The sequence below is a fragment of the Myiozetetes cayanensis genome, unplaced genomic scaffold, assembly GCF_022539395.1.
Source record: "Myiozetetes cayanensis isolate MyiCay16 unplaced genomic scaffold, myiCay2020 scf7, whole genome shotgun sequence".
NCBI classification, from domain to species: Eukaryota; Metazoa; Chordata; class Aves; order Passeriformes; family Tyrannidae; genus Myiozetetes; species Myiozetetes cayanensis.
This window is the reverse complement of record NW_026087964.1, coordinates 11,982,852-12,010,634: the sequence shown is the minus strand read 5'-3', so window position 1 is coordinate 12,010,634 and position 27,783 is coordinate 11,982,852. Positions and strand designations below refer to the sequence as shown.

At 38.5% G+C, this 27,783-nt stretch overlaps 1 protein-coding gene across 4 annotated transcripts in view; it reads right to left on the bottom strand.

The window, feature by feature from the left end:
- Positions 1 to 26,745, bottom strand: part of BST1 (bone marrow stromal cell antigen 1) — a 29,322-nt gene extending 2,577 nt beyond the window's left edge. Inside the window, exons 1-9 of one of the 4 annotated variants that reach the window (XM_050338416.1) lie at positions 25,390 to 26,744; positions 21,543 to 21,672; positions 20,387 to 20,522; positions 19,830 to 19,912; positions 18,648 to 18,724; positions 15,370 to 15,462; positions 13,335 to 13,421; positions 12,787 to 12,846; positions 4,025 to 4,773 (exon numbers count right to left, since the gene is read on the bottom strand). In XM_050338416.1, the coding sequence (XP_050194373.1) occupies positions 4,758 to 4,773; positions 12,787 to 12,846; positions 13,335 to 13,421; positions 15,370 to 15,462; positions 18,648 to 18,724; positions 19,830 to 19,912; positions 20,387 to 20,522; positions 21,543 to 21,672; positions 25,390 to 25,559 (852 nt within the window). In that variant the 5' untranslated portion in view covers positions 25,560 to 26,744 and the 3' untranslated portion in view covers positions 4,025 to 4,757. Of the gene's footprint in view, positions 1 to 4,024; positions 4,774 to 6,599; positions 11,371 to 12,786; positions 12,847 to 13,334; positions 13,422 to 15,369; positions 15,463 to 18,647; positions 18,725 to 19,829; positions 19,913 to 20,386; positions 20,523 to 21,542; positions 21,673 to 25,389 lie in introns of those variants that run through there. The other 3 variants (XM_050338414.1, XM_050338418.1, XM_050338415.1) reach the window with 3 other exon arrangements.
- Positions 26,746 to 27,783: the final 1,038 nt, after the last annotated feature.

Here is a 27,783-nt window from a genome sequence, read left to right as displayed (position 1 = left end):
ATGCGCACCTCTGGCTATATGTGGTGAGGCTGCTTCTTATCTCAAGACCTGTACAGGAAGTGGAGCATTATATAAGAAAGAAATAATGATACAGACAAAATCTATCAAATATGATTGTGTTTCTGCTTTCTGTGTAAATAATGTGGAGAAATACACATATAAAGAGCTTAATGCTGGGCTGCACCCCAAGGCTGATGCACCAGTTATTAATTTTAGAGCCAGAAAGACCCAGCATGGCAGCATATGACAAAGTAACATCTAAAATGAGAAGTCTTTATTCAAGACAAAACCCTCCCGTATTTCCAGAGGCTCATGCCAGTCTCCCTCCCCCATCCCTTTTGCCTCCTGCTTCTCACACAAAATACTTGTGCACTGCTGAAGGGCAGTGTGGGGGATGACATAAGGCCCCAGCACAAAGCTGTTTCATTCCTGTGTGAGTCACTGGTCCATCCGTTTATCTGCAAATGGGAATAAGCTTAGACAGGCATGGGACAGGGCCCAGCAGACCTGCTTGAGTTGCTCTGGGAGATCCCCCCTCCATGCTCTCAGCTTCTTTTGACATCTTCTGCAGGTCTTTGCCTCAGCCCCACTTTTTCACTTAGTATATATAAAGGGCAGATCAGTCCAGTGCTCTGGTCCTTGTCTTTCAGTGACCTGTTGCAGTAGAGAAGTGGTGCTTCACTGTGTTTTACTGGAGATGAATTGATCCAGTAGCAGTTTTATCAAAACCTATGGACTCAGGGAGCCATTTGTGACTGCATGACTGTGGTTTCCCCAGAGATGTCGTGGTGTGACCCCAGGAGCCACTGAACATCAAAGGAGGTCAAGAGAGCAAGTTGATTCAAGGACAATCTTAAAGCAGAAGAGTAGCCAATCCCAAGGGGTAGGAAGTTGAAGCTGTGGCAGGAGGCCAGCTTGGCCAAATCAGGAATTCTTGACTGAGTTTAAATGTTGGAAGAAAGAGTAAGGGGAGAGCAGAAGCAGGGATGGGCTGGTCTGTCTGGAAGGGATATAGAAGTATTGCCCAGATTGTTAAGTTATGTGGTAAAGCTTATCTGCACACCCACAAAGGAGCTCAGAGATCACAATGACAGGATAAGGAAATCAAATAATATCCTGCCCAGGATATATTGTGGGATGCAGGAGAAATGCAGTTCATGATCACAGAAGACATATTATAGGATGTTCTGGAGGGGTAGCAAAGGTGGGACAAGAGAGGGGCTTAGGTAATTTGTGAGGAACAAGAGTGGTTAAATAGAGGGGTAAGGGAATAAAAGGGGCTACTGCATGTGAATAGTTGGCAGGTCAGTTTGCTTGGCTGGCCATGCTCTGTACCTAACCAGGGCAGTCTGTCCTGACTTTTTCAATTCCTTCCCAGCTCTTCCCTGGGTAATGGTTTTCAATTCTGTGTGTGCATGTGTGTGTACAGGGGTGTGGGTGCAGACCATGGGTTGGAGGGTCCGTGCCCCTGGAGCTGGTGGTTGGAGTGAGTGTGGGTGTGTAGTGATTGTGTGAGTGCTAGTGGAGACCAAGCTGGAGGAGCCAGTGAGCAGGTGACATGAGTTGGGAGCAAGGGGAGTGAATGGATCTCTAAAGACCAGCTCTGGATGTGAGCTGGGTGCCTCTAAAGTCAGGAGCTGTGGGACCAGGAATGTCCTAGCTGGCTCTGTGCGTGTGACAGACATGCAGAGAAGGAATTAAGAAAGCCAAACCTGAACCAAAGTTAAAATTATTGAGGTGTGGAAGGGCACCAAGAAGGGCTTTAACAGGCCCATGCAAAGCAGGACAAACACCAAGGAAAAGATGGAGCCACTGCTGAATGGTGTAGGTAGCTCTGTCTCAAAGAACAGTGATAAACCAGAGGGGATTCAAAAACTTCACATGCTCTTTGTTGGCAAGGTCTGTTCTCAGGTCTCCCAGGGTCTTTGTGCCTACAACACCCAGGTAGGAGTTTTGGGGAGCAAATTACTACCCATAGTAGAGAAAGACTGAGTTATGGACCACTGAAGCACACTGGTTGAATACAAGTCTCTGTGTCCAGATCAGATACATCTGAGGGTAATAAGGACAAGCTGACTTACATCACTGCAAAGCTACTCTTGTCTTTGAGAGATGGCTCAACCTGTATAATTCTCTGGAGCTATAATTTTGTGATAATGATTTGCAGAATGCTTTTTAATGAATAACTAATGGAACTAAAGAACTTTATCAGACAGGTCCCCAAAGATACTGGGTTTTTATAGAATTGAAGACAGATGGAAATCTAGCTAATCTTTCCTTGAAGACAATAGCTGAAGTAAACTACATATAAGAGCAAATCTCCAGGTAGCCTAAGGTAGACTGTGAATCCAACATGCTGTGGAATATTATTTGTGCTGCCTAAATTAGAATTTTAAATGTCCTTGGTAAAACATGTTACCCCTCAGGTTTTAAAATAAATGCACTCAGTATGACTGACTGCTAAAACTTTATAGACAGCTAAAGATGTTATAAAAATAAAGTTGCCTTTCCAGTTATGCATTAACATTATGGAATGAAAAAAGGGGACAGTACTATGTATGACAGGCCCTTCCAGAAAGAAAACATTTAGTCATTGTCATTCTTGGAGTACTCACAGTATCACTGAATGATGTAGGGATGTCTGCAGGTTATTTGGTCCCACCACCAAATCATTGCTCAAATCCTGGCTAACTTCAAGATTAGATTAAGTTGCTCAAGATTTTCTTCAGCAGAGTTTTGGAAACCTCTATGGATGAAGAAACCAGAACCTCTCTGGGAAGCCACACTCATGGTGCCTTTTTTTTTTTTTTAATGTTTAGGCAGAATTTCACTTGCTTCACTTTTTGACCATTGCCCCTAGTCTTTTCACTGTGCATTCCTGAAAGAGTATGGCTTCATCTTCTTGACAGTGCCCTCTAGACAGTAGAAGAAACTATCCCTTCTGGATAACTTTCTGGATATTCTTTTTGGGAGATCTGTTGCTATAGCATACAGAAGTGTCTCATGGAGACCTGTGGTGTTCAGGCTTTTACAACAAGGTTTCTGACACTCATCCACTAGTTATTTCAGAAAGACTTTATGAAATGCTTCCTCTTAGACTAGTATTTTTGAAAGCAATAGATGAGATTAAGAGAAGCTGGGGTAAAGAGTTACAACATGGCTGTGTCTGAATCAATTACTTTTTCTGTGGGTTTTTTCCCGAAATTACTTCCATTAGGGATTTGGTAAAACTAAAAAAGTTGTGGACTCTTCAGTTCCCCTGAGTCCTTGAGTCCTAGAGCACAATCTCTATCTCACCTTATTTTATCCTTCCAAATGTCCTTACTTTCAAATGGGAGATCACAACTGGAGAACAAAAGGAAGCAAAGTGTCTTTTCTCTCTTCAAGCACTCTGTTTTAGCACAGAGGGGAAATCTTTTATCAGTAAGTGCTACATTTTCCTGATCAGTAAATTAACTTACAAAATATTTCTGATTGCCTGGATAGGTAAGATTTATTTGTCTTTGTATGGATCATTATTTCTATTTGCCTATTTTCCCATGAAGTTCTTCTTTAAGTAATGATTTAGGGATGTTTTGAAAGGCTTTTTCCTTTGTATGTATGTATAAATAAATCAATTTATATATATATATATATATATGTTAATTTTTCTAAAAACTTTTCTGATCAGGAAGCTCCTGTTAAACATCCCATAGAAAACTAGCTCAAATCTTTTATATGTCATTGTTTCACACCAGGCTATGGAGACAGCATAAGGGATGAGAGCTTTTCAAGACCCACACCAGACCTTAATATCCTTGAATTAATGACTTGCTTTTTCTATCAGTGTTGCACTCTGCTGAAATGTCTCTGGAATCACTAGATTTTAAGCTGCTTCTTTCTAGGTTATTTCAGTAGGATAAAGTAACTGGTAAGATACACTGACAAGAGCACAGATGTACCCTGAGCATTCTCAGAAGTCGTGACATCTGTCCTTCAGCTGAGATGTTTCAAACTGTTCTGCAGTTTTGACTGCCTTACAAATGAATAACCATACGATTGGATGTGCACTTAAAGCTCATGTCCAGGGAAGGGGTGTTTGGGAACAGCTATTCCTTAATCATTCTCCATACAGAAATGCACAGTCTAATTCTTGTCTGTCTGATCAGCACTTGCTTCCCTGCTTGTTGCTGTGCGAGCTCACTTGTAGCCAGCTGGAGTCACGACAGCACTGACGGTGCTGTTCAGTGTGAGACAGGGTAACAGACACCAATTACTGATTTTTTTCTTTGTTTATTGTAAACAAAGATCCCAAAGGGTCCAAAACATTCTCTCTCTTTAGATCAAGCATCTTCCTCCCATTTCCGTGCTTGTTTCCCTTGAGTGTCAGTCCATCTGCTCCTTCCCCTTTGCTTGGAAAGTCTGGCACTTCTACAGGTGCATCCTAAGCTTTGCTGTTCCTGAAGAATTTCCTGCTGGCACCAGTGCTGCTTTTTGTGTTTTTCAGTTCCCAATTTCTTTTTTTTTTTTATCCAAAGTGGTGGGTTCATAACAAAACGAAGACATAACTGGGGTTTGTGCATTGATTTTTTCATGGAACAAGGCAACGTGCCAATAGATCCCCTACATACAAAAACACTGCTGGTGGGGAAGGAGATGAAGTGGGGACGCAATCTGTGGAGTAGCTCCAGAACAGCTTGGGGAAACAGATTGCTTCATTCTTCTGTATGACCTTCACCACTTCTTGCTATGCCTTTCTGTTTAGACATGTCAGAAAATTATGTCCTAGGCAAACTAAATAAAAACACATTCAAAAACACATTTACAAACACATTGTTTAAAGCACTGCTCTGCAGAGTGGGAGACCCGTGTTTAATGAATCATGCATTCAGCATGAATCAGGCTCTGAAGAAAGTATTTTTTACTTGAGATATATGTAATTTATAAAAAATGGAACAGCTAGGAGAAATGAGAGCTATACCAAAGCTGCATCCTGTCAGTGGGGGATCTTACCGTGATTTCTGATGAGGCTGCTGCACTTTTCTTGTGCAAAACATTTTTCAAAGTTTAGTTTTAGTGCAGAGAAAAAGCAACTGCAGTAACCTCACCAACTTTCATGAAACTGAGTGCTTGTTTTCTGGCCAGTACTAATTACTATGCTGCTCACACATTCTGAAGAAAAATACCCTTCAGGCTCCTATCCCACTGAGACAGCCAAGGAAACAAAGTTGATACAGAAGTATGGTCTCCGACTCCCATAGTGTGTAACTAGCACAATTACTCCTGGAAGAACTATACAGGGTAGATATGCCACTTGGATCCCTGTGATGGTTCAAAGGTCAAAAAATAAGAAACTTGACAAAGAAGATTTTTTTTAGATCTATTCTCTTGACTTTGCCTGTCGCAAATGGGGGAGAAAAGAAGGTCTTCCTGCAGTTTAGTGGTCGAGCATTTGCCAAAGTCTTCATTTATAATTCTGATTTCTGCCTACAGACTACAATACTTATATTCCTTGTTAATTATTTATCCAAGCAGCCATGCTTGATGCCAGACTATATTAGGTGCAATCACTAAGAGATGTCCAAGCAAATACAGTTACTTAATTAAAAAATGCTATTTCTTTGTTCAGTATTGTAACTAAGGGTTTAACTCAAGGTACTCCAAACATCCTAGAGGAGTTTTGGAGGATCATCTCTGTCTGCACTTAGGGAACTTACCACACTTACTGTTTACAGAGCCCAGAGGTATTCCTAGTCAAACAGTCACAAATAAAGGACTACTTACTTGACTTCACTGCCTGCTACTGAAAGGAAATGTTTACTTTAATTTCCTCCTTCATTTTTCTCCTATTGAACTTCCAACATAATAATTTTCACATATTCTGCTAATATAACAAAGTAACTCATCCAAACTGAGACCAGGTTCACTTTTGCTGGAGCTGCAGAGAAATGGAGAAGGTGGGTGAGGAAGGGCTGCCCAGGCAGCAAGGACACCCTGGCACAGTGCGAGGGTACATTTGTGCCACTCTACCAGGCTCCAATTTCCTGCACCTCTCTCCCTGCCAGCCTGCACTGGAACTGCACTGCCGCAGTAAGGGAATGAGGGTCTCCTCCGAGCTTGCCCTCATAATTTGTAGGAAACTGTAGGAAATCAGATGCCTGCACATTCTAAACAAAATTTGGAAGACTCTATTCTTCGCCTCTTACATAAAATGGTAAGCAAGTAAATTTAGACTGGGCAGAAGCTGGAATTAGGAAAAACCTGAAAATCAAAAAAAACTTGTGAAGTGTTTGAGCCACCCTAACATTTGGCTAAATTAAGATACTGTGCCTCCCCATTCTGAGCTATTTTAAACAAAACTTCTTGGCTCTGCTAAAAGCACCCTTCTTACACTTCACACTGTTGTTGAAGCAAAATACATCAAAATTATTTCTAGCTAATTCAATTGAGAAAGAGCTAGCTTATAGGGAACAATAAGTACTATGAAAATTCTTGAAGTTTCAGCTCATGTTTCACTACATTTAAGATTGCTCATTGAAAACATATTCATGTCAGCTGGATATCACATCAAGGCCAATATGACAAAAATAAACACCAGCAGTATAAAAAGGGCAGAGGAGTGATCAAGTTGTCCTTCCTTTATTTTCATAACTTCTTACTCCAGAATGCTCAAGAGTTTGCATTTAAAAATAGACAGAGCAGGTATGAGCAGATGTATACATATGCATGCACATACATACTGTAGAAAGGAATTACTTTGAGCTCAGCTTTTGTCAGATACAGTGACTGAAACACATGTAGCAGAAAAAAAAAGTAAATTAGTAGGAGGACTGACTATATATTATATTATATAGGAATGAAGAACACAACATAACTGAGTTCTTAAATGATCCACAAAAAGGCACAGCAGGAAATACTACTGTAATCTCAGTAGCTTCCACAGGTCTGTCTGCGGAAATGCAGAGCACCTTGTACTGCTCCTGTACATGATGTTTTCATTGGCCATAAATAGTTGCATACTAGCAGATCTACACAGGTGGCATCCAATCAGATTCAAAATGAAGTGATACAGATATTGTTTTCATCTGAAACATTTTCTCCCTCAAATTCAGGTCTGGGAACTGCTGTTTTTGCAGTACGTCTAGTACAAGTATGAATGATTGAAACAATATGAAGCACCCTGGTGAATGCTACCAAGCTTGCTTGAGTTTACAGAGAAGGGCAGGTGCCTTTTGGACGGTATGATTTCTCCAAATTTGACACAGTTGTTGCATGAGACATTGCTAATCAGAGCATTTACTGGGTGTGCAAGACACAGCACAGGCACACCTACCTGATTGTCACCACTTAAGTGTAACATATATGTGTAAACAGTACTATTCACATCCTTTGTAGATGTAGAAATAAAAAAGACTTGTTCCTGTCTCTCCCTCTCTCTGGGAGCAACAAATGACCTTATTGTTTCTTGCTTTGCTGACACTTCTGCTTCTCTGCTTCTGAGATGCCAGCCACACTGTTCTTTCACACAGATTAAAAACATTATATTAAATGCAGAAAAACCGATTCACATTCAGCTTGAAATGTGCTGCCTCTAAGATCTCAGGAAACCTATGCATCTAGAACTTCATTTTTTCCCCTTCTCCCATCTATATTAGTTGGTTAGCTAAAAACCTTTACAGATCTTCCCAATTTTTTCCTGCAACTTTGAGACGTATTACTGAACAGGAGAAAAAAAACTGCTGTCTTTGCTACCAAGTTGAAGTAATAGGAAAAGAGGCAAGAACATTAGAAAGGAGAAAAAACTGCAAGAAATACTGAGTGTGTTGTTCTTGATACAAGGTTATGCAGTAAATAACCTCGGTTGTTTGATCATAGCTATCCTACTTTGTATTTTAATTTTTTTTTTAACAGAATTAAATAGCACTTCTTACAGTGTATTTGGTACCACATGTAATGGCCAGAACTGACTGTGCTGCTGGAGTGGATTGCAGTGGAGGGTAAAAAGCTTTCATAAGCTGGAAAGCAAAAGTTGGCCAGCTGGGATGCTTGGCATGTGGATGGAAGTTGCCTAAGAGGCACATGGCTGGTTAATGGCTTTAAGCGGTTCTCTGAATCCCACACACACTATCATGTCCAGGTCAATAGGTAGGCCAACACTAGCCCTGATGATGGCTTAGACACCTAACTGTGAGCCTCATATGCATCATCTCTATAGTCCGTGGCTCAAAATGTGTCATGATGTGACCTGCTGTGGGCAAATAGAAGATTGATTGAAATTGCTTGTGTTTAGTTATCTGAGATGTGACTGCATTACAAACAGATACCTCTCTTATTATTTTGGCAGCTGCTGTTAAGGACAGCAACAAACAAGCAATAAAAGTGAAGAGGATGTTGAAAGAACTAATCAAAAGACTAATGTTACAGCATAGACAGGGAACAATTTTGAGGCACACTGCAGCTCAGATTTTCAAAGGTCTGTAACTTCTGATTTCAGTACTTTTTGTGTTTGAAACAGACACAAAAATCCTTCAAGCTGGAGACTAAACCCAGCTGTGACACAGGCAAACCCAACTACGTGTGTAACAAAAAGAGATTTGCATTAAAACCAAATTAAAGATTATTGCAAGAATGGACGCAAGACAAATAAGCAACAACAACATATTTTAGATACAACATGATATACTTGTATCAGGGATGATAGGATGTAACAGGGAGTGAAAGGATGTAAATGATACTACTACGGAGTCCTAAATCAGATTCACTCAGATAACAGGAATATCCTATCCCAGTTTCCTGGCAACCACCTAATATAAACACAAATAAATAATACAGAAGCCAGCACAGAATGTGCAACAAAATTCTACATAAAATTATTTTCTAGCAGAACAAATATTTTTTTTCTGAAGACTTATGTGTCATCTTGGTAGCTGGATGTTTAGCTGGTGGTTTAGAAGCGTATCTATCTGGAACACTAAGATAATTCACGAAAGTAACTCAAGAAACCTTCAGGATGGCATCTGCTCTCTCCTCAGTATATTCTGAAGCATGCTAACTGAGTTCACTGCAAGCAGGCCAATGTCTGACTTGGCACGTTCTTGTCTGAATATGATATACCATAAATCACATCATGGTGGAAAAAATGTGGAACTTTCTAGAGCTGGTATTTCTGACTATCTGCTACCCAGTGGCCAGGAACAGCTGTGTGGATGACAAAGCAATCAATATCATGGGGTAAAACACTGTATGCAAGTATGCAAGCCAGAATCTTGTTGTACGATAGTTTCAGGTAAGTTTGGCCCAAGTGCTGGACCACTTATGAAAATTAGTTTCATTTTTCACTGTGTTACCTATTGTATCTTCTGTCAAGTGAGAAATCTAAGATCTCTCCTATCTGAATTCATATTACCGTTTCCCAAAACATGATAGTCAGTCACTTAAGTTTTCAAGGCCAGATGCTAGGATGTTTTTATAAACAAGTTGTCGGTGTGGGTGATGTACAACAGGCATAGTTTCCCTTTTCTTTATGAAATATGTGAACAGAACGTATTATTCTTGTTTAATTCTGGAGAATAAAGATAAGAGGAAATAGCAATATATTTCTTCTAATCAAGAGAAGGAAATAAAGGGTGAGGCTTTCTAGCATCCGCAGGTTAATTTTTGATACTAAAAGAAGTTGGTATCTAGTATGCAAGGTTTTAATATGCAGGTTTGCCAGTCCCAGATGCAGGATGAAACTGCAGTTAGAAATTAGCTGAAGGCAAATTTATAGCCAGCAAGGCAAACAGAGGATATGGATTCATTTGATTAACTTAGTACACTAAAGCAAATCTGAACAAAAAGCCTACAAAAGAAACAAACATAAGCTTGTTCCAGCTGCCTCCTCTGTCTGAAGATATAGGTCCTCTTTGTGCTGCTGGTGCAGATCTGAAGAAGAGAAAACAAACAGGATGTTCACAGCACAGAGCTGAGTTAGGATTCTTTTAAATATCAGGGGTTTGTTGCCAAGGATGAAGTTCACGGTCCAAGTGCTAAGCTAGAAGTTTCTTTACGTGAGCTTGCCAACAGATTCCCTATGGCTGTCATGATTTTATAAACGAAGTATCTTTGGAATATCTTGGGAACAGTCCTTTCTACCTTTACACCTGAGCCTTCTTATCTCTCCCCCTTTTTTTACTGTCTCTGGCCTTATGCTTGTGATTTTATAGAGCCCTTCTAGGCAGCAGTGGTCCTGTAGGACTGTTTTTTCACAGCACTTGATACAGCAGTATCCAGATCCATTTCTAAGTCTCTCTGACATTGCAATAATGCAAGTAATAAATACCACTACTAATAGGTCGCATCTGGCTTCCTTCCTGCTTATGTTTATAAGCCGTCTATGCCATCTAGTGGTTAGTGTTTACTTACAAGTTTTCTTCAAAAGTCAGAGTGTAAACTAAACAAGCCAAAGTCCAAACTTAACTCAGCAGAAACATAATTCAGTTCTGGAAAGGAGTTACGGGCACTACCAATACCCAAGAAGCCCCAAATACCTTAAAGCACCTTCTAGGTCAACCCTCTGCTACCCTGACCCATCCCTCTCCTTTGCTATGCCCCCGTTAACAGGAGTTATGGTGACATAAAAAATTACTTGCCCAGCTCTGGTAGTTTTGGGCTTGGGACATTATTCTCTGCAGGCTAACAAGGCAGCTATTAGCCTTGTAACAGCAAACACCTCTCATGAAAGGGGATGCAGCAGAGCCTGCATGCCTGTTTCTCAGTTTATTATGGAAGCATGAACACAGTGTACACTGAGTGCACATACTCTGCAAAAGGAAACATTTTCCTAACAGATACATGCTGATACCCCTACTGTCCAGACTGCTCCCATGTCAGTTAATGAACCATCAGAGAGTGGGGATCCATCCACAGAAAAAACATACATAAAAAGATAGTCATCAAATAATTTCTATGCATTTGCTTAAGACTCTTTGTGAAAGGGCAGTTAATTTCAATGAAGATGTTATTTATTGCAGAGAAGTAAGTGATTTGGGGAAGAGTGTAAGTATTCATTGGCTTGAAGCACTTTAGTTACTTAAATTTCAGGGAGAGGCAATGATACTTTAGCATTCTGATTGGGAAGCTCTGTCTTGATTTGGGATAGCACAGATATGAAGTAAATCAAACTTATTACAGTGCCATGCATACAGGAGGGCATAGAATGTTCAGGAAGGAAGCAAGCAAGGAAACGTTTCTGAAGGATCACATCGTTGGTTAATTGGTGCTTAGAAAATGCCAGTTATTATGTTACTTTAAATATCGGCATGGATGGAAGGGAAGGGGTGGCTGCTCCCCTGCTGACATACTACAAGCACGATGTGGTAATACTGCAGAACTGGTATGCTCATCCCTTAGCTGAAAGAAAAAGACATCAATGTTTTCTATAAGCCTTCTCATCCAGGTTTTCTCAGTTGAGGAGCATACACTACAAAACTTTGAGGGAAGCCTGGGAGAGGAGAAAACTCTTCTGTTTAAAGATCACAATATTATATTTCTTTTAAGTCCTGTAAAGTGCTTTTTCCTCCAGTTTGCTAATATTGTCACTACATTCACAGCTATGATTTTTCATGGGATAAATATACTTTCCTTTGACATGTGAACAAAAGCCTTACCATTCAGTGGCAGAACAAGGAAACCCTATTTTAATCCACTGTGCAAGTGGTATTTCATAACAAATAAAAACCTTAACAGGATTGGAAGCCTGTCCTATGATCTACTGCCTAGAAGGAATCTGTTTTCATAATATTTATAGGTTGATGCTAGGATATGATTTGGATGTGAGAATAAACGCTGTTGCATGACAAGATGAGTAAAAGTTTTCAGTGACCAGCAACAACAGGGAGTACTCACTTTCTCTGTAAGGGTGTATTAAAATATGCTAGAGAGAGTGATATACACCTAATTTTCTGTACTGCATGAAGCACTACTGCCCCTCCCCAGAGGGAGGCAAGCAGGAGTTGCACCTCTCTGCTGCCATAACCGGGGACAGCAAGTAAGATCTTTCATAGCAGGAGTTGACGTATCTTATGTGTACCTAAACAGGCAACAGCATATAGATTGAGAAAACTAGCCACAACTGAAAACAGTAATCTTTACTGTAAATCACTGAAATACATAATAAATTAATTCTCTTTATATAATAAATTAAAATAAGGATGAAGATGGGAAAATATTAAAAGCTAGTTTTGGAGTGATGATTGTTAGTTAAAAAAGTTGTGTCTTGGATGTCATCTGCACCTTTGCAGATACTCTACTAAGTAAGGCCCAAGGTAAGGCATTCAGCCCAAGGTAAATACACTGAAATATGGAAATTGAGTTTCACACAAAATGGAAGATGAAAAAGAAACTTCCTCAAAATTTAGAAATTTAGTTCCAGTAGCTGGAGAAATGTGCTGCCATTTGACCTACAATTTCGTTATTCAAGGAACAATGTTAATAAAGTGATTTCAAATTTGTAATAGATTTTGCACCAGAACAGTGATATGTACAAACTTCATTCTTACTGTGAATCATATATAGTGTTACTGTGTGATTGATGAGAACCCATTAATACCTAATTTTGAACAGCAGGTGCTCACAGACAGTTGTGCACAATTTGTAAACAGAGACAGCTTACTCAAAGCACAGCAAGTAATAAATCAAAGAATACTGTATATTTCATATGGATGATATATAATAGGTGGTAGGGGTTGGATCTGTTGAACTCTTGACTTCTGCATTGTTTATTCGGTTGTAAGGACACTGAGGATGGATGGAACTTCTTTTACTTACGATAGAAGGGCACACTTAGAATTATCAGGATAATCCAAGCAGAGTAAGAACACTACAGACCTGTGAAGATATCAATTTATTTAGCATCATTCAGGCAGAAAACTGAGGAAAACCAATGAAAAAATGAAACAAACTCACAGTATTGTCATGTCTAAAGCTTCCCTTCAATTAAATTTTCTTAAAATCTACTGGGCATAACTAGAGCTGTGAATCCTACTGCAAATATCTAATAATTCTGCAGACATTCAATAGTGATTTTAACTGTTGCTTAGATTTTCAATCCAAAGAAAGATTTGACAGTGAAGTGGAATATGAGGCCATCTTCTGTGTCTTGAGTACAATGTTCCGTCTAATTATACAATACAATGTATTGTTTTGCTCAATTCACAGCCAAAAAAACCCAAGTCTAAAAAATGTGGCATCATCCCTCCAACGTATCAGTCTCTCCTGAAGATACAACATTCATGTATTAAAGTATTGAAAAGTAAGAATCAAATAGACAAGGCACTTCTGCAAATACACCATAATAACAAAGGATTTTCACTTACTTGTAATTGTCAGTGCAAGTGACTTTATAACCAAGGGTTTTCAGCCTGGTTTCTAATGTCTTTACACTGTGGATTCCACAGGAATCTCTGTGAGAAAGGATTTCAATATTATTGTAAGTCTTTTGTTATTTAATTTCCCTCCACTGAACTTGATGGAATTAGTAAAGTAAATCCCCATTACTTTGCCTCTTCTGTATTCCATAACACCTCCAGAAGAATGGTGTACATTGCTATTTATAATGCTTTATTTGCTTATATTACAGTCATCTCACATTTATACTTAGTTTGCAGTCTAGGAGATTAGTTTCAGCCAGTGTAGCATTTTCAGGTTCTATTAACCAATAATCCCACCTTTAACATTTGACTAGACTGAAAAAGAGTTAAATACTTTCGTAAAATATTAAATGTTTCATTTGTCATATTCTTTGGCAACTATTTAGGTAGTGCTAAAGTTGATTCTGCCTGTCTTTATAATTGGTTATAATAAAACAGAATTATAACCTGTTGGTTGTAATAAAACAGAAGACTATTTTTGTTAGAAGCTTGTTCTCTCTCTTGAATATTGAACAATAGAAAAACAGAGAGAGAAAAAAAACCAGAACCAATCCTAAATACAGCTTCTGTTTCTAGCACTGATTTTTTAATTTGTGGTCCAATTAGCATAAGAAAGTTTAGCATAGTACAGAACCTGCTGAGACCTCTAAATTTGCACCAGCATAAAATATTAAGGCCAGTGCTACTTATCCACTGGTATGCAGGCTGCAGAAAATATATGGAGACCAACAAAATAATTGTAGAAAGCAATTTATAAAACCCCACAAAATTCCCATGCATCCATTAACTGAAAAATAAATTAATATTCAGTGCTTGTCTTTTCTTTGTAGTATGGGCAACTTTTGGAAAAATGAGGGTTTTTTCCTCCCAAAGGGTTTCATTCTTTGATTTAGAGAGAAAGCCTGAACTGTGGTAAAATATGTTGTCTGAGTTGGCCATGCCAAAATTAAATGAAAAAGAAGCAAAAGGAGATAGCAAAGAGGGAGATGAGACGTGAAAGGGAAATGACACAAAATGAATGGACGCAACTAAAAACCATTGAACAGCAAGAACGGGAGCCTCATGCTCCCGAGAATGCAGAGGACACCTGGGATTCAGACACATGGGGTGGGTATGGTAACATCTGAGTCCATTTCTCTGGCCTTCTTCAGACAGGGCACTTTTAAGACCAATGAAGTGTCCCCATGTTAAATTGCAGGGACCCTGCAAAACTGAGTTCCTCTGTTCTGTACCCCCAATTCATCTATGCACATTTGCAGTGACTCCCACAAAAGCTATAATGAATTTAATTCTTCCTTTAATCAATGCCAAACAAGGCCTAATTTCCAGCCTAATGATTTAATTTTTTTTTAACTTCAGAGTCTATTTTCCATTAGGTTTCAATTGAAAATTGTCACTCAGTCTTTGGCTATTTACCAACAGACAATTCTGTTCTGACTGATTTGTTTTATGTGTTTATTATTTATTCATTTGTTTTAATTAAATTACCCGCAAAATCAGACATTGTTAAAGCCTACATTTTATTACTGGATTAATTATTGAGAGAAAAGGAGCCTCTTGTTGGTATTTATCTGCTTCTACAAATTTTTCAAATACTTAAGATAGGTGAAAATGAAAAGAATGCATATGGCAAGGTGAAGGAAATATCTCTTGTCAGCACTTAATCTGAAATTCAGGTTGACTCTTAGTAATACTATACAAGCTATATCTTCACTCAAGGTCTGAGATCCAGAGATCCACATACATAGATCTAACCAAGAGTTGCCTACGGATCTAATATTAGAATTTATTTATATTTTGTTTAATTCTGGTATTTCTATACTCTTTAGGAATGGCAGGTTGTGCCTTTTGTGTTCATGAAAACATCTAAAATACTGTAGTCTAAGTGCTATGCAAATATCATCAAACAGAAAGATAAGGTGAAATTTTAAAGACAGGTCCCAAAGGGCGAAATTAATTTTTTTTTGAAAATGTAACTTACAGATCTGGTCCTTCAATATCATCCACAACCCAAATAACAATTTGTGAGATTTTGTCTTTCTGGAGATTAGGTATTTCATAATCTGCAAAAAAACTGATTAAAAAAAAAATTAGAACTATAAAGAACATGAACATTAATTAGTCTTTTCTACTTTACACTAATGAAGGCTCTGATACTGCTGTAGGATATGGGTTTGCTTGGCTTTATATCTTCTGATTACAATGAGACTCAACACAGACTAGAAAAATCTGATTCATATTCTAAATGTCCTCAAAGGTCAAAGGCATTTAAAGACTTATTTTCCTATTCATCTTAGAGGGGGTCAGCTGAAAAAAATTACAGCTTTGAAGTGAATCAGAAAGAAATGATCATTTAAAAATGCAAAACAAAACAAGCATTTGATACGTAGTAAAAAAAAAGTAAAAGGTCATTATTGTAGCTATTGCTTTTAGACAAAATACAATTTTGCTTTAAATGAAAAAAATAATACCAGCCACAAGATAAGTATATTTTAAGGTAGACAATGAGAGCAACAGTAACATGAAGTATTTGTCTAGAATATATAAGACCAAAAAAGGAAAAACTTCTAGACGTCCCTGAGCTATGGAATCCTCCACTTTATTTCTTTGTGTAAATTGACTCAAATAACAATTAAAACAAGATAACAAAATGGAAACTAAATCGTAGAGTCATAGAATGGTTTGGATTTGAAGGGACTTAAAGATCATCTAGTTCCAACCCTCCAGCTGTGGGCAGGGACACCTTCCACTACAGCAGGTTATCAAAGCCCCATCCAACCTGGTCTTGAACACTTCCAGGGATGGGGAATTCACAGCTTCTCTGGGCAACCTGTTCCATCTCACACACCTCACACCTCATCACCCTCATAGTAACGATTTTCTTCATAAAATCTAATCTAAAGATGCCAAGACCAAAGGATTATTTCCATGTCTGTAAATTGAATTTTTTGTGACATGCAGGCATTTCAAACACACAGATTTCTAACCCTTTCAGCAAGATGTACTGCAATTTATAAACCTTAAATTTTTTTCTTTTTTTTCCTCAGAAAGCTTATAAGGGCTGTGTCTGCACTGAATGCTCGTTCCAAGTTTGAGCCTAGCTGTGTCCTCTAATTTGCCTATCAGAGGTCTTCTTAAATGTCTGTATCAGGACTGCAGTGTCTCTCAGCCACTTTAAATGCTCTGAGACTCCCCCTGAGAAGAAAGGACTGTTAGTTGTCACTCCCTGGATGAGATCAGCAGTGACAATGTGACCACTTCCTTGTCCTCCTGGTGCCTTCAGGCAAACAAGTAGGGCTCTGCTGTGGAAGCAGAAGACGTGGTGGTTGCCAGCGTCTGCTGGCAGCCAGCTGAGACCAGCTCATGAAGTTAGCAAGTTATTTAAAATTCTGGAGAAGTGGAACATGAGGAGGAAGACACCAACAGTTGCCTTCTCTGGTCAAGGCTGGTATGGCAGTGGCTAACCAGAGACCAGTAGCAGCAAAAGCAGGTTTGCCTATCTGTCCAAGGTGCCCAAACCTGTCAAACACATAGTGAAAATATAAGAAAAAATAAAAATTCCAACTACTTCTAATTCATTTGCTCATTCCTGCATATGCTATTGCCAGAAAAAAAGAAGCTTACCCCAAATTTGGAGAAATCATTAACTAGAGGAGTCAGAAATTGTGGAGGAACAATGTTCAACTGACTTCAGTACAACCAATTTTTGGACTAGCTAATTATTAAAGAAGTCTGCCAACTAAATTCATACTATGTGAATGAGCGAAGTTATTTTGCCGTGAAGTAAGAAATAAATCTTAACTGAAGCAGTGTCAGGTGACTTAATGACAATTTAAGTGTTCAAACTTTAACACTGGATAAATTTTGAAACTGGCTTTAAAATAGTTGAAAACAGAGCAGAGAGACGTTTAGGAAGACAGGCAGATCTTTCAGATTACCTTCTGCTATTAATTATTCAAAATTAAGCCTCTTTCAAACTCGATCTCTTAAACAAATTCAGTTATAAATGGACCAGAAGATACGCAGCAAAGAAAGCAGATGGAGTAACTGGCTTTGTTTTTTTCTTGGCAGACTGTGTTCTAGTGGTGATTTCACCGGTTAAGATACCACCAGACAGGCAACCCAAAAAGCTGGTGGAACTAATTTATGTGTAAGAGGTTTCTGAAATAAGGAATCTGTAAATTAACAGAAATAAGGAGTCTATTTCTGAAATCTGGAATCTTTACTGGATTCTGGGCATTGGTCTGCTGTCAGATATTATCATCTGCAGAAGACTTGATCCCAGCTGACCACCAGACCAACCCAAGGAGACTGTGTAAGTCTTTATGATTTGCTGAAAGCTGTGTGGAGAGATGGACCTTTCGGAGGACAGAGGTAAGTAGGTAGTGGGGTTTTGGGACAGACGGTTCTTGTTTCTCTCCTATGCAGAGATAATTTTTAGTCCTCAGTGAACACACAGGAGGAGGATCTGTTCTATTGGTTTTTGAAAGAGGTATTTTTTTGACCTGCCTTGGACAGGACAGTTGCTGAGGTAAGGAAAGATGTATTTTTCATCACAGGTAAGCAGTCACTACAGCCACATACTCAGTAAAAGCTCTTAAGGGTGTACTTTTGCAACAAATTTTAAATGTAAGCTTAGATGAACTGCTGCACAGTGATACACTTGAGGATGAGGGAAAATATACATGTCAATATACAAGGAACTAAGGAGAAGAGGAAGCTGATCTTTGCTATTATCCTTCTCGATAAGGTTTTTTTTTTCTTTCTTAAACCATGATAGATATCAAATTATTTCCACTCTTGGTCCTGGAGAAATAGCAGGACAAAGAACTTTCCCTATAGAAATTACCAAGTTTGCTCCTAGGCCTGACAGAAATTACAGTCCTTGTAACAATACCCTCTCCTTGGACACGTTACTGGAAGGAAATTTTGTAATGCTCATCTTTTTGAAGACATAAACATTTTGCCACAGTGTGTTGACTGACTTGAAGGTAGCTTTCAAAGAGCATTCATCCTGCTTGCCACAGCAGTTTGTAAAATGCAGGAGTCAAAAGGATTATTTCCACTAATTTCATACTAATTCCTTCAGCTAAGGACAAGTAGGAGTTGTCCCCACAACTGAGCAGACTTTGATGCACTAGGCTCTTTCAGCTACATTTCCCATACTTTGTGTAGCAGAAGACCCAAACAACTGGTTGACCTTTTTTTTTTTTTTTTTTGTAGTTACTAGACTTTCTACACATAAATTAGTTTTCTTACCTTGGCTGTGGATAAGCTCCTCCAACTGCAGAACCATTCAACAAGACATGTATCTCCCCTGAACTGTGCTTCGCATACTGCAATACATAACAATGTTTTCCAGAACTCATCTTGCAGACTTGTTACAAAATCACAGAATCACAGAATATGCTGAGTTGGAAGGCACACACAAGGATCATCAAGTCCAGCTCTTAGCCCTGCACAGGACCATCCCCAAGAGTCACACCCTGTGCCTAAGAGTGTCAGTCAAACACTTCTTGAACTCTGTCAGGCTTGGTGCTGTGACCACCTCCCTGGGGAGTCTGTTCCAGTGCCCAAACACCCTCTGGGGGAAGAATCTTCTAATATCCAACCTCGACCTGCCCTGACACAGCTTCAGGCCATTCCCTTGGGTTCTGTCACTGGACACCACAGAGAAGAGAGCAGTGCCTGCCTCTCCTCTCCCCTCAAAAGGAAGCTGTAACTGCAATGAGGTCTCCCCTCAGTCTCCTCCAGGCTGAACAGACCAAGTGACCTCATCTCTCCTCATATGGCTTTCCCTGTAGGCTCTTCACCATCTTTGTTGCCCTCCTTAGGACTCTCTCTAATAGCTTAATATCTTTCTTATATTGGGGTGTTCAAAACTGCACACAATATGACTTGCTATTTTATTGCAAGCAATAATGACTAAAGAAAGAACTTTACCAAGAAGAATATCAGAACTGCAAAAATAATACTACATTAGCACCCTAGCAGGTCACTGCAGGAGAAATGACAGGAACTGAACAGCCAGTGGATTAATTCAGTGAATTAAGCTATTTTCTCACTTGTAAATAGTTTCTCCAGCACAGGAAGAAAGCATTTTAGCAATCTGTGTTGGGTTTGATCTGTGAATAAAGGGTTTCCAGCAAAGCTGTCAAATGTCACTTAGGACCTGCAATTAGTAGACAACTAGTGTGCTTATTGTGCTTAGTCTATGATTTATATTAATAACGTTAACACAGAATTTTAATACATTATCTAGCTAAGGTGAAAAGTACCTCTTGCTAAAACACTGTACCCAGTCTAAAATGGTGTATTTGTGTCAGAGGAAATAATCTAGCAGAGTTATAGGTTTAAAGCTGTTTTGAACTGGCAATGTTTTCCTGAGCCACCCAGGACACGCTGGCTAATGTATGAAGTCAGCACTAATGCACTATTTACAGTGATTGAGGCCATCCTCCAGAAAGAATCCACTGCATTGTTTTCACATTCCATCATAGTAGGGCAGGATTCGTAGTCCAGTCCTGTAGGAAGGCATATGATTTGTGCTATTAGAGAGATGATAACGACTGTAAAAAGGGACTTTAGAAAGCAATTAAATTTATGTGCTCATTACTCACTGAACATACAACACAGTTTGACATGACACTGAAATTTGACTGTTATATTTTTTCAATAATTTTTCATCCTTTGCAGTTTACACAAACAGTGATATTTTGTGGATTCAGTAATTTGTTTGAAATGGATCTAACTCTGTTCCTGGGATGCAGAGAGCTCCAGGTTCAGAGAACTGAGAAGAAGGTTTATCGCCATTGCAGCACTGTTTAGATTTCACTGTGTGCTCCCTGACTGCAATGTTAAATATTCAAATGATACAGGAGTGAAGCTATCCCTAATTTTTTACCAGGTAAGAGCAAAATTAGCTTTTTCAGAACACAACAGTTAGTCTCCATTATGGTTTTACAGACAAATGTTTAATATAGCACTCACTGTCTTACCAGAGCTGTTTGCCTGCCCACACCAGTTTAGGAAATCTCCAAAGAAGCCAAAGAGGGTATCACCCACAGACATGAAGCGACGTCCTCTGTCAGCAAAGCTATTGACTAGTAGCTGATTATTTTCCCAGAAGAGAGACTATATGGAAAAAAAAAGAAAGAAGATATGTACTGACACTTGGGCGTTGACACAACGAGATTATGGGGTGTCAAAACCAGTTTAAAACACGTTTTGGTATTTCTTTCAAAATCAACTAATAACCAGAAATGTTAGCTGTCTTTAGAGGAACAAAGTTTTTTATTTTATAGAGGTGTAAATTCTGATCTCTAGAGACTTGAGGGACACTCAGACCTTGATGGGAAGGGATATAGACCTATTTTAAATACAGTTAGGCCAAGCTTTGCCTGCCTCAGCAGGCAGGTTTAGGAAAAAGAAGGAAAAAGGGAAGACAGATATTTATAAGCCAGATATATGTTGCCAGAATTCTCTCACATTGCTGTGTTGGCTTATGATGTGAAAAAATCATACATCTTGCTGTTATTTCTGTGTTTGTGAAACTCTTCACGAATTAAGCTATGTTGAAGGAGTATTTGTTGGTTTAGCTTGTATTATTTAGAGATGAGGAATAATTGTGCTGGAGGAAAACCTGCTTTAAAGCCCAACCTGTCTTTTGCACTTTCACAGTTCTCTGCAACTGCCAGCACATCAAACCCTTACTGTTTTCTGGCATGTAACAACATCCTATCTCATTTCTGCTTATGTTTGTTTAGTATGTCAATGTTTAACATGTTATTGCCACAAGACTTGGTTGTGAGGAGTAGAAGCAAAAGATGACAGCAGGCACAGCCTTTGTAGGCAGAGCACCTAACTTGAGGAAAAGTAGAAGTTCAGGGACTATGTCAGAGCTCCCAGCATGGCAGGAAAAATGGGGGATCTTTGTAGTATGAAAAGAGAGAGGTTGCTGAGAAGCTACTGCATAAAATAAGTGGAGCCAAACACATTGCAAAATGCTATCAAGTCTGAGTCTAGTTTTTAGCTACAGATAGGCTGGAAAGAATGACTCAAAAGTCAGACAGATAATGAGTCTTGGTCAATTTCGAACTGTGTCACAGGAAATCTGTTGGATGTCTAAGGACAGTTAACATAAATAATCATTACCTTATTAGGGGGAATTGTGTGCAATGACAGGTTGATAAATAATTCATAGTCCTCAGGTAGAATGCTGCAAGGATCCTTGTTAATAAATGCACTTTTAAATGCTTCCCATATCTCTGAACAATTCTTCTCACTGTAATCATTGAAACAAACAAACAGGAGAATTGTTTTTTCAAAGCAGAGCAAGAAAGTAATTTGTTCTCAACTTCTTCAGATTCCCACATTAAAAAATCTGTAAGGTTAAGGTAGAAAACTGAAGTCAGAGTGGTGAAAAATTGTAGGTCAGGAAGAGCTTACAGATCTTGTCTTTTTCTGACTCATTACTGCAGCAGATTAGGAGGAAGTAGCATGGAAAATATTATCATTTACAGGGTGGAATTAGAAATGCATAGTAATTCAAGAAAAATCTTCATAGGTAGAGTATATTCAGCAAGCTTGCTATCCAGAACTTTAGTAATATCTTTCTTTGAAATTTTTCAGATTTAAAAGAGCAATTTCAACTAAATATGTAAAACTACTGGAATGCACTATTACTCTTAAAATGTCAGATTCGAGTGCAGGAGGAGTTACTAAAAAAGTTTCAGTGGTAGAATAATGGTTTTGACAAAGAGATGCCTTGTGTGTACAGGCCCTAGGACTATGCAGCTTTACCTTGCTGGAATGAGAACAGTGACCAGTGTGGAACTGTGTGGAACACACTGTCACTATGCAGTAGCTACAGGAATATTGTTAGCATTCAGCATTTAAAGTGCTCATTAAAGGAGGCCTGAAATAAAAAGCTGCACACTCCAGCAGTTCCCTTCTGCCAGCTCTGCCTTGGGGACAATAATTCCCCATGGAAGAACAGAACAGGCTATCCAGGGGTGAAAGTGTCCTATATCTCTGGATTTTCAGGATCTCATCTGTCACAGATCTGGGCCTGCCTGTAAGTAATTAAAAGGGAATTCCTGTTCTCACCACTTTGCCACAGTACCTTCCCCATGTAATGCTGGGACAAGGTTTATGCCAGGAACACTTTGCACAACAGAATAATTATTTTAAGTGCATTCAGCACTCCTAACATGAACAGCTGTAATTTCAAAACTCTAGCTTAAACAACAGTAGTCCAGATAAGTATATCAAACTTGGCCATTAGAGAGTTTTGCTCATTTAATGTCATCCATAGACATCAGGGGTTTGGCTGGTGCAGATCCTTTAAGGATCTGCTTTGTGACACTGGATGTCGCAGACACTTAAAAGGACCCCTTGTGATGAGTTATGCAGCTCCCATGAAGGAAACAGACCACAGATTCTCTTACAGTAATCTCTGGTCATGCTTCCAGTAGCTAGATAATAATTCCCTATATATCGTAAGTAGATATGGATTTGATCCAAAACTATTCAGTGATGCAATATGATCCTTGATCATTTGCTTCAAGGTTTAAATAGATTTACTTGACAAAAGGATTTGTGCCCTATTTCTGATTCCAAGCTGTTACACTTCAGCTTCTGACAATTGTATATATTTCTGTCTCATTTTGCTGAAGAGCTTTCTGCTGTAAGCACTCACTTATTCATGCCAGTACTTGTAAGTTATGATCAACAGAACTTTCAATATCTTTCTTGACAGTTGAATCTTGCAGTAAATTCCTGGTTAATTCACATACTGCTTTTTTTTTTTCTTCAAAATCAAAAGGATTATTCTGTTCTCATACTCAAAAGTTCTTAGCTGGCAAAAATACTTTTTGAAATGACAGGGTGGAGAAGGACTTCAATTCAGGACCATTTCTTCTAATCTCAGTGACATTAATGAGTCATGTTAGGCTTATTTCACACTAGTCAGCTAAAAAAATTGTTTTCAAAACTTCCATGATATACTACAAATAAACAAGTATGGAGAAAAAGCACTACAGGAACAATTGTGTTATACAGCATGCTCCTATCAGAAAATTTCAAATATGATCTTTGTTCAAATTCCTCACTTTTACACGACCATAGCACTTTGTAACATACATCCTATACCTGCCATTTTGCATGTTATAATGGAAGAGAAAGTTTTTCTTATGTTTCTATAAACATCTTCACGTTTTAACTATGTTGCAGTGTAAAGACATGCCTTGCTAGCTTCCTTTATGTTAGCAAAGTATTTTTATAAAATTATTGTATTTGCAAATAAATTCAGAAGCAAAACATATCCAGGTGGTCGTGCCTCTGTAAAAGCCAGCCTGGGGGCAGCTAAGAAACAGACAGTGAACAGAAAGGGCTATAAATAAATAGAGTATCTGCTTTGCACCTGTGCAATATGAAATTTCCATTTTGTTTGGATTACATTATTTGCTTATAGACCTTACAGAAAGAGAAAAACCCTCCAAGTCATATGAAATTAATTGTGTAGCTTTTCTTTTTATAATGCCATTTTGGGTCTTAATTCAAGAAAGTGGTCCTAATGTCCTGCCTGGCTTCATGCTAACCTGAACAAAAAGACTTTGAAGAATGTGTTCAGACTTCTCACTTTTAAAACTATGTTGTGAAAATTTCACAGGAATTAATTAGATCACAAAACTATCATAAACATGAGACATATAGAAATACTTTCAAGAATATTGTATTTAAAAGTCAAAATCACTTAACGATAAAGTCAGTATTTCTACAGTAACTATCCTTTATGTTGCTCATTTTAGCATATTTTTTATTATTAGTCATGTTCTGTTTCAGATATAAATGAAATGACATCTGTTAAGTCCAGCAGGAATTCTACCTGTGTAGAGTCTACTGCAAGACCAGACTATCTACACAACTGTTAACTAAATTTACACATTTTATATTATATATATTATATATATATTATATTGTAGGTGTGTAGAAATCTATAGTTAAAGTTTATTTGCACCTTTCACTGTGACATATTTATAAATCTGCCAAGCTTGAACTGTTCTGCTGAAATTCTAGTACCATATTATCTACATTAAGGGTGATTTCTTCTTTCATGAGGAACTTGAAACAAAATGCTTCTGATAAGTTAATAATGTTATTGGGCAGAAACATGCAGTTTTGCCTTTGTTAAAAGCCACAAACCTGTTTTCAGTCCTATATCATCCTCTTTTGCAAAGGAAACTGAAAAAGGGAAGTTGGGGGAAGGAAGTGATATTTGCAATATAATCTAGCCCTGTTTAAGACAGCAGCAATTCAATGTGTAACCCAGCCAGGACCCCTCTGCAATTACCTCTTCAAACTATTAGTACAAAATTTTAGTTACAGAATAAAGGGCTGAACTCCAGGAAACTGCCCTTCCTAATTTTTTTTTTCCCTTTTTACAGAAGCCCTTACAAGGCAAGGAAGACAGAAAAAGTGCTCAAAGTGTGTGATTTACCTCCAGTTCTGTATAACTGACACACCTATTTAAAGCTACTTGAGCAGTTGGTTACTACTTAATTTTTCAGGTGGATGAGCTAAACAGTCTCCTTCAGTACCACAGGATAGCTGTACAGTGAGGTGCTTCCCTTCTTACATGACCTGACATACAAGGCATGCAAGGCAAAGCTGATCTTCCCAGGAGCAATGTCAGATTTGATACTTCAGAAACATCATCCCTGCCATCTCTGTGTGGTGTTCTCCTTACAGAACAGTAAGGGGGGGGGAGTGAGAAATGTGAAATAAAAAATTGCAGGATGAAAAATCTTACCTTAATTACACTACTTTATTTAAAATATGACATCAGTCAAAATTCATGTTTTGTTTACAGACAGCTACAAGCATGTTTGCTGCAACAGGATCACTTTCATGGCTAGAAGCATATCAGGCTTATGATTAATAACAAAAAATAATTTTGTGCAGAACATAGAAAACTTACCCAGAAACAATCAAAACTTACCCAACAGCAGGATTCACAGTTCTAATATAATCATAGCATCTTCCAATGGCAATACTTTCCAGGTTTTGAGTTGTACCTTCACCTTTCCATTTCCTTCCCTGCACTTCTGAGAAGCTGTTCATAAACAGAACAGAGACAAGTAAAAGAGGCAAAAAAAGGCTCTTCATCATGATTCTTAGCAATCCAAGTTCTTAGGAAAAAAAAAAGTGAGGGAATAAAAAAAAGAGGAGAGTTAAATAATACAATCTAAAAGGAAGTTGGCACACTTAACATTTAAGATTGTCAATACTATCTCTCGCTCTATCTCTGTACACAAAAGTTTGGAGGAAAACTAAACCTTGCTGGGAACTGTAACTCAACTGTTTCCTGGAATGATTGCAGCATAGGGATACATCACTTCCTCATATCTGCACTGCTCCCTACTTCAGAAAAAAGGAGACTTTTAAGGCCATCTGGTGATAACTGAGGAGAATTGCAATATATTTCAGTAAAGGGAGGAAGAAAACCCTTACCACTTTGGTACTTTGGATGCCTTTGTTTCACTTAATTGTCATTGCTGTTCTACATCTTCCTAAACCATCACAAGTGCTTGCAAGCAACATATTTTAAACAGTTCCTTTTAATTTTAAAAGGACTATACTTTTTGCACATATTTCTCTAATGGCTGGAAAAAATGCTGAAATTCATATCAAGAACAAAAAAAAAAAAAGTCTAAAATATGCTGGTACAGCAATGATAGCATAAATACTCAAGTCCTCATGTGATCTTGTATCACACAAAAGGGTAAGATTAGTCAGCTTTTTTTTCCATCTTTCCCCTGGATACTGGCAGCGACATTTTGGTGTGATGATACCAGTATCAATTCTTCATGAACAAAACTGCCTTGCAGTCATGAATCAATCATAACAAGAAATAAAAGGATTAAGACTTATGTCCTGCGCACTGAACAGATCTCTTCGACTTTTGCTTACTGTTATTCTCCTCCAGGTTCTTTTCCCAAAGTACTTCGTTAGATCAAGAAATGACATCAATTAATCTAATCTTCAGAGTAAATATTCTGTGGTATGCAAATATAACACTATTTTTTTTCCCTTAAAAAACCAAAAAATTTTCAACCTTCGAGTAATTTGCCTAGGGACTCAGATTTCTGAGGCAGGTCTGGCAATTCATGCTGTATGCAGATCACTGCCCCTTGCTCTCTGCCCCTCTCTCTTAGAAGAAGTTATTGCCCATGAATCAGAGTCAGCCAAATTGGCTGCATATCTGCTCTGGAGATACTCTGGTTCACAATCTGAATATTAACCCAAACAACCATGAAACTCAGCATATGTTTATATTCTAAAGCCCGCGAAGATGAGGAACCTACCTATTCTTGTTGTTTCTATCAGAGAGGAGTGGTAACTTTCAGCAGAAGGAATGTGGGAGCGTTAATCCTCTATTATTACTCAGGCATGAATTGCTGGCAGAATAACCTCAATTCTATATGACTATATGGTTTAGGCCTGGAAATATGACATTGAAACTACTCATATTCCCGAGCTCCTCTGTAAGCCTTGAACTTCAAACATTGTTTCTTAAGGGTTCATGTCTTTAGTGCATGGTTCTACCTCCAGCAGTAACACCAGTCTCACTTGCTCCCTTATGTGCCATGACACAATCTCTGTGAAAGACATGCTCAAGCCCCAACCCAGAGCTGTGCTTACTAGCCAAGCAGTAAATAAAACCATGCACTGGCTAGCCAACTGCATAACACCTGTGCTTTGCCTTCCTTTTCTTGTGTAACTGCTGACGTGTGTAACTGTAACCCCCCCCCTCAGGTTGTACAAATTCAGCCTCCCAAGGTTCGTACATGTCTGCAGATATGATTAAGTTGGCCAGCATGTTCAAAAGTCCGTTGAGGTGGAAAGCATGCATGGAAAAGGAAACGCCCAAGACTTCAATTGCTTAAGCCTCATTTTATTAGATAAAGAGATAAAAAGATTATGATGCACATGTAAGCGAGGTAACCCTCATAACATGATCTCTCCTTCTCTGGTCACTATTTACTACTTTTACCAGCATTTTATTCTCAGGCATTAGTACACTGAGCAACACCAGACTAAAAACTCATGTGCCTTTGCTCAGAATATTTCAATGTGTTTACAATTAACTGCTTACATCTATAAACTAGCTAGGTCTAACACATTTATTATCTGCAACATAGATTTTGTAGAGTAATAGTTTTTAGTCAGATAGGCCTGATGCAACTATTTTATGTTTGACAATGTATTTTTGGGACATTCAGTACACATTGCAACACTGGTGGACAGTTTTAGTACATTGCCACATTGCTTGACAGTTCTCAATTCTGCCAAGTGTTCCTGCTTATTTCGAAATGTTGCACGGGCAGATGAG